Source organism: Cyrtonyx montezumae, unplaced genomic scaffold (assembly GCF_038088225.1).
Source record: "Cyrtonyx montezumae isolate F1298 unplaced genomic scaffold, pur_monq_1.0 scaffold_3, whole genome shotgun sequence".
Taxonomy (NCBI): Eukaryota; Metazoa; Chordata; class Aves; order Galliformes; family Odontophoridae; genus Cyrtonyx; species Cyrtonyx montezumae.
In genome coordinates, this window is record NW_027072034.1 from 72,593,965 (window position 1) to 72,608,497 (window position 14,533).

At 42.6% G+C, this 14,533-nt stretch overlaps 1 protein-coding gene across 1 annotated transcript; it reads left to right on the plus strand.

Moving 5' to 3' along the window:
- Positions 1 to 1,737: 1,737 nt before the first annotated feature.
- On the plus strand, positions 1,738 to 11,405 carry LOC136053347 (protein maelstrom homolog). The gene is made up of 12 exons (XM_065744113.1): positions 1,738 to 1,869; positions 2,412 to 2,498; positions 3,194 to 3,290; positions 4,551 to 4,706; positions 5,230 to 5,271; positions 5,847 to 5,974; positions 7,323 to 7,377; positions 7,879 to 8,020; positions 9,149 to 9,211; positions 10,019 to 10,151; positions 10,425 to 10,503; positions 11,290 to 11,405. Exons 1-12 carry the CDS (start codon positions 1,738 to 1,740, stop codon positions 11,403 to 11,405), a joined length of 1,230 nt encoding a protein of 409 aa, XP_065600185.1.
- Positions 11,406 to 14,533: the final 3,128 nt, after the last annotated feature.

Below are 14,533 nucleotides of genomic sequence, written 5' to 3' on the forward strand. Positions count from 1 at the left end.
AAGACTGAACTGCATCCGCTTTTTTTAACCGTCAGAGAAACCAGCCACCAGTGAGATGCAAAAGCAATCTGATCTGACCTTATCTGCCAGCAGTTCCGGCAGTGACAAACGCAATTAGCTAAGTTAAAGATTTTAGCCTAGACAGCAGTTACCTCCTTTCAAGCTAAACAGACTCAGTTACCTAGACAGAAGATAAAGAAAGAAGCTACACTGAGGGGAAAAGGCAAAGTTGTCCTTTGGAAACACATGGAAGTCTTTAGAAGTATTTTTGATCCTTGTGTCTAGGTTTACAGTAAATTCACTCCGTGGTAGAAGATTGGAAGGAATCTTCCAAGCCAGAGCTACATTTTTATTGAGATTTCTGGGACACCTTCAGTTAAGTTGGCTGCATGAGAAGCAGTGAGCTGGCTCTTGTTCTGCTACACCACGCAGGCTATGCAGGAACTGCAACCACATCCTGAAGATGATTCCCCATCAAGGTGGTCCCCATAGGTAAAGGGAACAGCAAGCAATGTGGCAGACATCACACACCTAGGAGAAGAAAAATCTGGCTAGAACTTAATCAGATCTTATGCTGACACTGCCATTTCAGTTACCCTGCTTCAGATCAAACTTACAGTCTTCCATTGCAGGCAATCATATTTCACAATCCCTTCTGGTAACAGATTAAAATTTTCTTCTACAGTTAATTGTGGTTGTTGCTCTGTTAATTTCCTTTTAGTTTTTAATTTATTCTGGCCAGTGACAAGTACTTTGAGAGAGATCAATAGAAGGCTTAAGGGAGGAAGCAACTCATGCTGCTCACCATGATGATATACATCTGATTGTTTCCAGCTTTTATCTTATTTGAACCGTGGCTCAGCATGCAAATTTTCAATGAAACAAGTATCAGGTACTCGATGAGATATATCAAAACAAACAAACAAACAAAAACCCACAAGAGTCTATACAGATGTCTCAGTTTTGTAACAGACAGCATCATAGAACGGTTTTATCCTTAAAGGTCATCCAGTCCAACTCTCCTGCAACGAACAGGGACACCTCCAGCTCCATCAGGTGCCTGACCTTGGGTGTCTCCAGGGATGGGGCATCCACCTCTCTGGAAAACCAGTTCCTGCTTCTCACCACCCTTATTGTAATAAATTTCTTCCTTATATTCGCTCTAAATCTTTTAGTTTGAAACCATTTCCGCTTGTCCTATCACCACAGGCTCTGCTAAAGAGTCTGTCCTCCTCCTTCTTACAGCTTTAGATAGAGAGGTCTCTCCCAGGTCTCCCTGGAGCCTTCTCTTCTTGGGGCAGAACAGCCCCAGCTCTCAGCCTGTCCTCATAGGGAAAGCATTCTATCCCCAGGAATCTTTTTGCGGCCCTAAGACATGAGCTCTCAAAATATTTTTAATAACTAAGCTTGCCTTTCCAAGCAAATGCACGCCTTCTCAGCTCCTCCACACTCCTGTTACGTATCTCAAAACCAAGCTCGGGCCACGAGGCTGCCCCCCAGGCTCGAGCTTCAACGAACTCCAGCTCAGGGCGGCGTCCCAGGGCCGCTGCTGAGGCCGTTAACTGCCTTTGAGAGCCCTCAAGGCCTTCGGCAACTCTGCACCTGCAGGAGGCGGCACTACCCACACATTAAAAGGAAAGCAGGCGCCCTCTAATCCGCCGTACTCCCTCCCCGCCAGCAGCGCCCCTTTGCAGCGCTGTGGTGGTGTGGCTGTGGAGGACGAGGCGTGTGGCCGCCATGTCTCGCTCGCAGCGCTCTCGCAGCCCTTACTATTTCTTCGTGCGTGAGCATCTGCCCCTGCTGCGGCAGCGCGGCCTGCCCGTGAGCCGAGTGAGCGATGGCATTCCTCACCTCAGCCAGGAGTGGGCGGTGAGGGGAGAGGGCTGTTGTTCAGGGGAGAGGGCTGTTGTTCAGGGGAGAGGGCTGTTGTTCAGGGGAGAGGGCTGTTGTTCAGGGGAGAGGGCTGTTGTTCAGGGGAGAGGGCTGTTGTTCAGGGGAGAGGGCTGTTGTTCAGGGGAGAGGGCTGTTGTTCAGGGGAGAGGGCTGTTGTTCAGGGGAGAGGGCTGTTGTTCAGGGGAGAGGGCTGTTGTTCAGGGGAGAGGGCTGTTGTTCAGGGGAGAGGGCTGTTGTTCAGGGGAGAGGGCTGTTGTTCAGGGGAGAGGGCTGTTGTTCAGGGGAGAGGGCTTGGGGAGAATGGAGGGCGGCCTCAGGGGAAGACCTCTGTGGGATGGCAGCGGCCTTTGGGTGCTGAGGGAGCGTGTGCTCGTGGGGTGCCCTGCGTTGAAGCCAAACGGCTTTGTGAGGGAGTTATGTGAGAATTGACAGACTCCGTTTGGAAGCAAGGAAACGTTGATTTATGGGGTTGCTGAAGGGAGAGGTACAGAGGCATTGATGGTTCTCTTTGCTTCAAGCTGCTGACAAAGGAGGAGAAGATGGTCTATGCAGAGAAGGCTCTGAAGTGGAAGGAAAAGAAATCCTTGCAAGCTGCAGCCAAGGAGGTAAAGGTGCAGGAAGGAGCAAGTGGTGTTTGCATCAATGGGGCTAATTGCTCATTCTGAGTACTGTAAACTGATAATTATCAGCCCTTGTCAGGCAGAGACAATTATCTGGAATGTGAATGTGGATGTTACTCACACTTTATGCCTAGATTGCATCGTGTAAGCCTCTGAGGTTTCTGGGCATCTGCCCAAATCTTTTTGCTGCCCTAAGAGCTCACTGTTCGTGTATGGATGTGCAGGACTTTATTAATAGAACTGCAACTCCCTCTTGGTCTCATAGCCACAGAAAAGTCTAGTTACTCAGGGATTTATCAGCTCAGATGAATACCTATCCTAATCAAAGGCAAATGAGCGTTTTGAGGTTTCTTTATCAAAGTTGTGGGAATTGTTGAAGATTTCAGTCTGAAAACTTCCTTCTATGCATCATTAAGTTGAACAAAACAATTTTTTTTAATACTTCTATTACACTTCAGAAGCTTAGCTGAAATTCCTTCCAACTGTGTGTTGATTGAGGTACTAAGATAACCGTTCTCTGTTAGTATTCTTGCCTTAGCCTTCAAGTCTTCAGGCACTTGTATACACACTAAGAATTTGTTCCACTTAGCCATAATGAGCAGTGGACATCCTGTCTTTCTTTGGTAAGAGGTGATGAATTTCATTAGAGTTAGTTGATGGAGTTTTCTCATCTTTTCTAGGGCCCTAAGAATCCAGTACCTGCTCACGTGACTACAGAGACGTACAGAGTGACATCTCTTCTTGATGCCTCTGCTATATCATGGATGAGTGATCAGGGTACAGTGATCTTACAGTAGCCGGTGCTGTTAGATAAAAGCTTGCCTTCTAAAGATATTCTGTGTTGTACCCGTACGAAGATAGTTTTCATTTTGGCAGTAGTTGCCTTTGTCAGATGTGTGCTTGTTCTTAGTGATGGTGTAGGCCCACGAAGACCTTTCCTCGTGTAGTTGGTGCAAATGCTCCTCTGCATCCCTTGAAATAATTCCACTACCTGTTTTTCTTTTAGCTTAATGGGTGTATTGTTACTAATACATTACTTACAGTTCCCTCAGGGCTTTTTGCTCTGACATTTGTGATTTACAAGGCCTAATCCAAGTTTGGGATAATAGAATGTTCGTACTGAGATCCAAGGGCAAGAAGCTCAAACTAATCTAACACCTATATAATATAAATGATATAAATGGGTAAGTACTTGGTCAGTACCTGTGGGACATCCTGGCTAGTTTCCACGTGTCTTGAAAAGCAAGCTTTTTACCATCTGTACCTTGTCTTCAAATGGATGTTTGGATTAGAATTAAGTAACAAGCATGTTTTATTGTGGAAAATGATAGATGGTGACACTTGCAATAGAAGTTAAACAGCCAGTTAATAGAAGCTGTATCTGTGCTGTTTGGTCAAGTTTCTGCTCAAGCCTTTTACCTAACCAGTCTCTTGAACATGTCATAGTTATGCAGGCTCAGAAAATAGTAGCTCTGTTGAAAAAGTGTAATATCTGTTAGCTTTCTCACTGCCAGAATCTATGCTCAGCTGTTGCTATAATGTAAACTTGATCAGGTTGATGATGGTGACTTGAGCTGGCATAACTGATCTTTCAGCTGAGTCCGAGATGCGTTTTATGATCTTGCTCCTTAATATTTCTCAGTGAAAGTCTTGCGTGGTTGCCCATACCGGATTCATTTTTTTTCTTTGTGAAAAGAGCTCCACTCAGGAGGTCTGTCTTCCTTTCCCACTGCAGCTTGTGGAAATCAAGATCCATGTAAAGTAGTGCCAGAACTTAAGCTTGGGACAGGTGGTGCTGAGTATCATAGAATCTAGCCTACTACATCATTTCAGTAGAACAAATAAGGTTTTTGTTTACTTGTTTTGATGAGGGGCACAGTGTAAGGGTGGGTACTATCTTTAACTTCAGAAACAGCATTATGTAGCGTTTGTGACTGTTAGTTAAAGTATTGTTTGGTCATTCAAAACCAATAGAAGATACTTTATTTTCTAATTTTAATTAAAGTAACAAAATTATATCTCTTTTTTTCCTTTCAGCTGTGGTTGCAGACATCTTCTATTTCCTGGACATCTACAGTCACGGCAAGCTGCCGTCCCACTGTGATCAGCGCTTCCTCCCTTGTGAAATCGGGTGTGTCAAGTACTCCCTGAAGGAGGGCATAATGGCTGACTTCCATCACTTCATAGATGCAGGTGATTTCCAAGGAAGGGGGGTAGCCTGGAAGTAGTTCATCTTGCTCTGGGTTGAGAGGGAAGTTTTCTAGTGCCAGTTGCTGCTGTGCTCATTAGATTTCTGATATTAAGATAGGTTTATTTCTTTAGCTACAAGCGATTAGACTTCTACTTTAAATAACTGAGCATTGCTGTTTTCTGCTTGCTTTTGAACATCTACTTAAGTACTTGGTCTGCATGAAGCTTTGTAGAGGGCAGAATAAATCCAAAGGGCACTTCTGATGTTTGTGCTTTATTTCGTGCTGAGGAATGTTTGTTCTGGGCTTAACTTATAAATGCAATGCAATATACTCTTCAAATGAATGCAACTGAAAATATTTTTTTTCAAGAATAGTTGTGGTAGTTGTACAAGGCCACAGGGGAAGGTGAAGCTGCTCCTTTGTATAAATAAAAATCTGCTGCCTATTTCAGAGTTAAGGATCTGTCACTGTGGTGATGGATGACGGTTGTTTCTTTTTCTCCCATTCCTCGTGTTTTTCTGCAGAAGTACCACCACTTGGTTTTCGGTATCACTGCCAGGCTGCTAGTGAGTATCAGTGGAGGAGAAGAAGAGTGCTATGCAAGGCTTTACAGTTTTGGATTCTGCTTATCTGTTCTATATCCAGTTGTTTTGTAAGTCTCACCTGGAAGCTTCCCCTTCTGGGGACTTCCTGTCATCTTTTGAAGAGCAAGGGGTGAGAGGACAGCTTGCTGCAGTCACCTTGCTTATTTCTTGTACCCTCAAACAGCAGAGCTCTTCACTGCTGTGTTTCCCTCGTGACTCTTAAGCAGTGTTTATAGATTGTCTCTTTCCGTTAGTACAATTACTCCCCTTGTGTGCACAGGGAACAAACTTGGCTTATGTTATCCTACGTCAAGTATTTAGATAATGACCTCTCAAAAGGGGTAGATGTGCATGCATCTGCTCACAGCCCAGATTGCTAGCCTTTTTCAGGAAATAAGGTTTTCGTAGCTTCAATTACACATCTTCTCTGTAGGGAAAGAGAGGCATTGTTTTTAAGTATAGATGTATATACATCAAATTACAGAGGAGGGCAGATGGTGGTTTAAGAAACAAAATTTCTCATAAATTAAAATTTTATCCTCTTCACCTTTTGCTAGGTGATGCCACTCATAAGATTCCTCTGTCTGGATTTTGTCTTTCGCGTACTTGCTACCCAGTTGTCATACGTGAACTTCTTAAGTTTGCCCAGCCAGCTGGAGGTGCTTGTCCTCGTTTTTACTGCAAGGTATGATCAGGGTGTAAGGGAACTGTTGAACCACTGATCACCTGAGGTGAGCAGTGAGGCAGCTGTGGGAGCACAGGTGAAGGCAGTGCACCTGTATGACTGGAAGGGGTGGTGTCTGACTCCACCTCTCCCGGACCCCATTTAAGGGCTGACCACCATCAGGGAAGGATCTCTTGTTGCAAGAGATCCCTCCCTTGTGGAGTTTCTTTTGCGAGCTTCAATCTTTGGAAACAGCTGAGTGTTTCTCTTCTTATCAATTGTCTGTTTAGAAGGATTATCCAGAAGATAAAGTATACAATCTCTTTTGACTAACTATACCATTTGGTATTAGTAATTTGTCTTAACCTACACAAGGTCAAAGTAAGGCACTCAAAATCAAAACCTGAGTTCTCTTCCAGTGGGTAATCAAGGAGAGACTTTGCTCTAATGCGCATTCTGTGTGCAAATGAGTGATGGGGGAGGTTGGGACGATGACACACTCAAAGTTTTCTTCCATTATAGAAAGAAATTACCTTACATAAGTTTGGCAGTTGAAACCTGTTTTTTTTGTTTCCAGCTTTTTGCAGGAACTAAAAATGATATGGAACCTAAATAAGCAAGCTTCCTTTTTTGTTCTTTTTCCTTCCACACCTAGCCACACATACAAACCCCTGCTCTGTTAGAGAAAGAAGCTAACCTTTCCAGAAATGAGCGACACAATTTCTGCCTACTTATTCACAGCCTGCGTGTCTGGCTCTGTCTATTGATGAGCATTTCAGACTGTTCTGACACTGTTTGGAATTTTTAAGATTGTACTTAAGTTGAGTGTACTGGATAATAGTTGGGTAATCTCGCTTCTCTGAGGATGTTTTTACACTTTAATGACTTTTCACGTGAGAATGCTGTACATCTTATTTTTGCTGAATTGCTGATGAGTGAAATAAAACACTGAGGTTCAGAGGAATGTAAGCATCGTGCCAACTATATATAATTTTTTTTATTCCCCTTGAGCCTAGTGCTAGTTAACTCATAAAAGGAGTGGAGGATCTAGATCTTGGGCTCCATATATAAATACAAGTGCTGTGCATGGAGGGAAAATAACATACAGCAGTTAGTAGAGATGGCTGTAGTATGAGTTAACAGTTAACTTGTCTCCATGTATTAGCCCAGAATTTCTCCTGAGATTTGGTTGGAAGACTGCCTTGGTATTTGATTCCTCTTCAAGGTAATTTTCCGGGAGGTTGTATATAAACATGGACTTTTGTTTTGGGAATGATTTTTTTTAAGTGCAGCCTGAGGTCTTGCAGATATTAAATTATATACTGTACTTATTATGTTCTTGAATGTGACTGAGATTTTCTTTTTCTAGTCTGATGGCAGATTCCGAATCAGCTGGTGTCTTGAACGAATGGCTAGTGTAGCAGGTGGGAAAACAGTTGTTTTTGGCTTTTGTTTCTCCAAGAAAGGAGGGTTATCTGATCATGGACTGCTGTATTTGTCAGAAGGAGTTCAGGTCTCAGGAGTTTCATAAAAGCTGATACTGATAGCTAGAACTGTTGCGTGTGCTTCTTCTCTCCCTCCCCATAAATGCTGCATGGTTAGTCAGCTAACCGGCTAATGAGCAGATGAAGAGTACAACCAGAAAAAGGTGCAGAAGCAGTGAGATTACTGAGAAGGTGAGTGTAGGGGAACAGATGGGGGAACTAGCAGCTTCTGAGGAAAGATGGCCTGTAGGTAGGATATAGTGGAGTAAACTGAGAGAGTATAGGACCTGCCTTGATAAAATGCCAGATATTATTAATATCAGTGGCAGAATAATTTGTTGAGGTTTACGTGACTGTAGGGATAGAAGAAGATGAAGAGTGAACAAAGGCTGGCTGAAAAGAGTGGATGTTATGCTGATGTGGATTTCCTCTGGGCTATAGGTGTTCGGAGATCTCTGGAGCTTCTTACTGTAGAAGACCTGGTAATAAAACTGCACCAGAAGGAATGCCAAAAGGAGCCATCCAACGCTTGGGTGTTTAGAGAGCTAAATGTTGTCCTGTGGGATTTTTCCAGTAATACCAGGTATGTTGGTTTCTTTTTCTGTGGAAATGGGTATTGTTCTGATGTGTCTGGGTGCCTTAAGTGCAGCTTGTGCACAGCTAGGCTAAATTCTTCAGGAAACCATCTCATCAAAAGATTTCTTATCACAGCGTGGCTAAAACAGGAGATGTGCGTTGCTATCTTTCAAAAAAAAAAAAAAAAAAAAAAGACCGGTGTCTCTAATGCTGAGTCTGGAGCTTGATTTAAAGGACAGTTAAAAAAAGAAAATATATTGTGATACTTGAAGTCATAGAAGTGAGGAGATTCAGAGCCTTGAGAAGCTGGATTTTAGTATGTACCTCACACTGCAACTGTGATGATGAGCTAGATGTGCTTTCTAGTGGCAGAAAACAAGCTCAAGAGTCAAGTTACATCTCACACTTTCCTGAAGGAATTCTTTTTATAATGCTAGAATGCATGTATTTCATAGGATTGTTTTTCTTCTTTTCCTTACATGTCTTGAACAGTAATTACTGTTTTTACTACTTTTGGATCCTTGTGTTCTATTATATAGTACCTAGAGGCATTGCAGAATACTTAGCACTGATACAGTTAACAGTGGAGAAAAGCTGAAGTATGCTTCTGTTATAAAGAAGAATTAATAATTTGATCTTAATTCTATTGAATTTTTTGTCTACTAGCACTTATCCCTGAAAATCTGCTTATGCTATGGACATCTAGATCACTGAGTAATCACTGCTGTTTCTTTCCTTCTGAAAGAAACTACTACTTCACAGTAGAGGAAAGCATTAAAGAGAACGGAGGAAAAAAAAGTACTTCATAACATTTGCAGAATGAAACGGGGATGGTTGTATTAAGAGGGATTTTCGTTGTAGTGGGAAACTTAAAGATAATCAGAATTTAATGGGGTTTCCTTTTGTCTCTGCCACAGTGTCTGGAAGGTTGCTGGTTAAGTGCAGTTCTCAACTCTACATAAGTCATCTAGATCTGTTAGTAAATGTTGGTCATCTGTGTAATTTTAAATGGATGATCACTGAGACAAAAGATAACCTTTGATGTTTGCTCCTGTTCCTTCTGATCAGGCCAACTGTTCGCGTTGATTAAAGATGTAGATACTTAGACAGTAAACCTCCGTTTCATTTTATGTAGGTGCAAGTGGCATGAAGAGAATGATATACTTTACTGTGCTTTGGCATCCTGTAAGAAAATGGCGTGAGTATTTCACAGGAGTTGTCTGCAGTGTGATGGCATTTCATTTTGTTACACACGCTTTTTGGCCCCGATTGCTTTGAGCACGGTGATTCTGAATCTTGAGTTTTATTTATTTCTTGCACTTCCAGGACTTCATTCTATTTTCACTTTAGTTTTTGTATTAATACTGTAAAGCAGTATGCTGCTGTAGCAGTTTGGTATAACGTGATGTCTATGATAATATCCATCACTTGGTCATCACTACCTTCGCTATTGGAGAGCTGAAAGAAATGTTCTTTGTTCAAATTCAGTGTTTTTCTTCAGAGGTTTACTAAGCTTCAGTTCGATGGGAAATTCTCAGTATATTTTAGTCCATCTCTAGAAATTTGTATACTGTTTTACATATAATGTAGATACGCAAGCTTCTCTTTTTTAGGTTGAGGGAAGGACAAATAGTTGGGAAAGAAATGCAGTTTAAGATCTCAGTCAATAGTAGTAATATTATTTGAGAGAAATAGTAATTAATTTTTTATTAAAAAAAACAACCAGTATTAAGCAAATTTCCAGTGATGGATTTAATGCTTATGAGTGGTTACATTTGACAGCATGGGGAAGTGACTGTGTTAATTTGATAGAATATGCTGGTGAACTTGGAAGCATTCAGGGTTGTTAGCTGCTTTGACAATATCCTTTTGCCCTCTGTCATCTCTGCGTCTTGATCTGTGGTGGCCTTGTCAGTTGAAGATCTAAGAATGCTGTGTTTCTGTATATAAGCATTACAACCCTATTAACAAAGCTTTTCTTGATTTCTTTATTTCCCTGGTCAAGTTATTGCATCAGTAGATCTTTCGCTGGTTCGTATGGAGTCTCACTGACAGCTGCTCACCTGCCTCTTGAAGACTTGTATTTCCGCTTCAGTCACAATCTGAGGCAACTGATACTGGATGCTGCACGTTTTCAGGTCAGGTTCTTCAAATTGTTTTCCTGTGTTATTTCAAGTTAACTCAAGTCTTCTAGACAGAACACACTTGGTAATTTCGGGTTAGCCATCTTCTGTTTTGGATGCTTTTTTTTTTTGAGGAATACTTGGTAGACTGAGAAAAGGAAAATAATCTCTAGCTGGGCAGTTTCTTGTGGTGTGTTATTTATTACTACTACTCCCAGGTATCACAAATAGTTACGCATGCCACTTTAGAGAAGACTTCTTATTTTGAATGCTTATTTCTTTCTGCAGGAAATGAAGGCCAGGGGTTCTGGAAGGGGTAAATGCATCCTTTCTCCAAGTCGAGTTCAAGATCTTGTCCCTTCTAGATGTGAGTTCGAGATTTCCTCATTTGTAAAGGGAAAGAGAGTATTTAAACATAATCCAGTTGCAGCTTTTTCAAATTTCTGGGCTCAGAAGTTACTGTCTGTCAGCAGCATAGAACTCAGCTCTGCGTGAGCTAGGTTTGTGCAGATATCATTGAATTTCTCTAGATGAAATAACTACACTGTTACTGGACCAAAAACTGCGGTCAGTAGGTCTATACAAAATCAGATTTTTCTCATGAATGCTGCTGTTTTATAACACCTTATTGTTTTGTCATATTTACTTCTTTCTTGCATGTTTAGATGCTTTGAGGCAGGGCAACCTTTAAAATACCATCTCTCTTCTGGAGTTGTACCATTTGACTCTGCACATACTTCTTGCAAGTATTTTGTTACTCCTGGATTTATAAAAAAAAAACTTTGCTCCAAGTCCTCTTCTTGGAGCTAAAATCTTTCTAATATAAAGTATGTGCACTTGATTCATTTGTGCAATATGTGGCTAACCTTCAAAATGGAACAGAATAAGGTTTGCAAGACAAATAACTGTAAGAACTCTGAGTTTGCACCTTATGTTTTTGCGTGGATAACACACACTGAATTAAATGCTGAAACTGTTCTAAATATAAATCATGAGATCTTACATGGACTTGGTGGTTATGGAGGGCAGAACCTGTTTCTCACTTTTCCTGTTAGAAATACTGAACACATTCCACTCCACAGCATATAAAAGAAAATTCCATTAGTTTATGCAAGCTTCAAGGATTTATTTCATTTGTAAACTATTTCATTAGGTGATTCTTCACTCCTTTTGAAGATGTCTTCTTATGGAACAAGTACCACACGCGGAAGAGGAGTCACTCGATGGCTGGAAAATACACGTGACCTGAGCTCATCTTTCAGCCACTGAAAATCTTCTTTACATCTCTATCTTTTTCTTTTTCTTAAGGAAATAAACTGCTGTCTGTCTGGAGAAAATGTTGGTTGTCTTTTCATCTTACGTGCAACTTTTGATTGTTCAAGTTCTTGTTGAAATGATGAAACTGTTACTTACTGGACTTAGAGAAGATCTACTGGAAGATGTTTTGAAGTTGTGTCCTCTCTAAAAAGAAATGCTATGGTAGTTCTGTTTCTTAATGGATGGAGTGCAAATTCAAGAGTGATTAGCAACATCATTGAATTAGAAATTCTTTAGTGGCCACTCCAGCTTTAAACAAGTGCTGCTTTATTTTTTTTCTTTAGTAACCCCCTTCACCTCATCTGTATATGGAAGATAAAATTTCAGTGTAACTCTCTACAAATGGAGAGAGCAGTGGAGGTATGACAGGATGCACTGGAGAGTATACAGTGTCATGGTCTCAAAGGATTGCTCAGAATTGGTTTCTTCCACCCACTGAGAACTCGAGTAGTCATTCGATGCAAAAAAGCAGATATTCTATGAAAAAGTGTGGTGACAGTTTGTCAAACGGTTTACGGGCAGGTTCGGCCCGGTTCTGTGACGATTGGTGCGGGGGACCCACGCCCCAGGGAAGGGGGAAAGGGAAAAGGGAGATGGGCCTAGGAACAAAACAGCGGCAGCGATCTGAGGAGGAAAGCTAATTTACTAAATAAGATATCGGAAAGCAAAATAACACAATGTAATACAATATAATTGGAATTAAAGCTAATAAATCAAATAAAATGAGCAAGAGAGAGTGTCCGATAAACCGAAGGCCTTACGCTAACGCTGAAGGCGGACGGCAGCGAGCACCCACTGCTGAGTCGATCCCAAAAGGAAAGAGGGTGTCCCGTGACCGCAGACAGTTTTTATCTTTCCCTCTGTGCGTAAACACGTAAGAACGCAAAGCATCGCAAAGTCCTCTGGGGAATGGAGTTGTTCTTCTCTTCTGAGACAGGTATACCTGGAACTATCGATGATCCACGGAGCTGGAGCATTAACTCTTTAACTCTAAATGCACTACGTGATGTTACGATGTGGAATACCAGTACCAAAAATCATAAAACCATGACATTCCACCCCTTATTCCACATCACTACATCATGTTTGATATATATGTATAGAAGAACAGTGGTTAACATGCATTATATACACACACACACAACATATATAAGTATATACATGGAATTACCGACTGCACTCGCCCAACATCAAATTCCCTTGTGGTACACACTGAACATCCCCATTCTTCTGCATCACCCACCAAGTGGACCCAGGTCCCTGAGCAAAAACAGTTCCACGGAGAGGTTTGCCCTTTCCAGAAGCTGGAAGGACCCAAACTGCTTTTCCCAACATGTTCTTTACGTGTACTACAGGGACCTTATCTCCCTCTACAGTAGGTAGAGATCTGGATTGGGCAGGACCATCACGATTGATGGATCCTCGAGTGTTGACCAACCAGGTGGCTTCTGCCAAATGCTTCTCCCAGTGCTTAAATGTTCCGCCACCCATTGCTTTCAATGTGGTTTTTAACAACCCATTGTACCTTTCAATTTTACCAGAAGCTGGTGCGTGATAGGGGATATGATAAATCCATTCAATACCATGATCTTTGGCCCAAGTATTTACAAGAGAATTTTTGAAATGAGTTCCATTATCGGACTCAATTCTTTCTGGAGTGCCATGTCGCCACAGGACTTGTTTCTCGAGCCCTAAGATGGTGTTTCGGGCGGTAGCATGGGGTACTGCATATGTTTCAAGCCACCCAGTGGTTGCTTCCACCATGGTGAGCACGTAACGCTTACCATCGCGAGTTCGTGGCAAGGTGATATAATCAACCTGCCACGCCTCCCCATATTTATACTTTTGCCATCGCCCTTCTTCCCAAAGAGGTTTCATTCTCTTGGCTTGTTTAATTGTGGCGCACGTATCACAGTCATGGATAACCTGTGCAATAGCATCCATAGTTAAGTCCACCCCTCGGTCTCTAGCCCATTTATATGTTGCATCTCTTCCTTGATGGCCAGAGGTCTCATGGGCCCAGCGAGCTAAAAATAATTCACTCTTGTGTCGCCAGTCCAAGTCTGCTTGAGCCACCTTAACTTTGGCAGCTCGATCTACCTGATGGTTATTTTGTTGTTCCTCAGTTGCCCGGCTCTTAGGAACATGAGCATCTACATGGCGCACCTTTACAACCATATTCTTTATTCGGGCAGCAATGTCTCTCCACAGTTCAGCAGCCCAAATAGGTTTACCCCTCCGTTGCCAACCATTTTGTTCCCGTTGCTGTAACCACCCCCATAAAGCATTTGCCACCATCCATGAGTCAGTGTAAAGATAAAGCACTGGCCACCTCTCTCGTTCAGCAATATCTAAGGCCAGCTGGACAGCCTTTACCTCTGCAAATTGACTTGGTTCTCCTTTTCCTTCAGTGGCCTCAGCAACTCGTCGTGTGGGGCTCCACACAGCAGATTTCCATCTGCGGTGCTTACCCACAATGCGACAGGATCCATCTGTGAACAGGGCATATCTCTTTTCATTGTCTGGTAGTTCATTATATGGCGGGGCCTCTTTGGCACGTGATACCTCCTCTGCTGGTATTGTTCCAAACTTTTTACCTTCAGGCCAGTCCGTGATCACTTCTAGGATTCCTGGATGACTAAGGTTCCCCATCCGAGCTCGCTGTGTAATCAGCGCAATCCACTTACTCCAAGTGGCATCAGTAGCATGATGGGTAGAGGGAACCTTTCCTTTGAACATCCAGTTCAGCACTGGCAGTCGAGGTGCCAGGAGGAGCTGCGTTTCAGTACCGATTACTTCGGAAAGCAGCTCGAACCCCCTCGTACGCGGCTAAGATCTCCTTCTCAGTTGGAGTGTAGCGCTCCTCAGACCCCCTGTACGCCCGACTCCAGAATCCAAGGGGTCGGCCTCGGGTCTCTCCAGGAGCTCTTTGCCACAAACTCCAAGTGGGACCTTCCTTTCCAGCAGCAGTGTAGAGGATGTTCTTTACATCCTGTCCCGTCCGCACTGGCCCCAGGGCCACGGCACGGGCTATCTCCTGCTTAATTTGCTCAAAAGCCTGCTGCTGCTCAGGGCCCCAC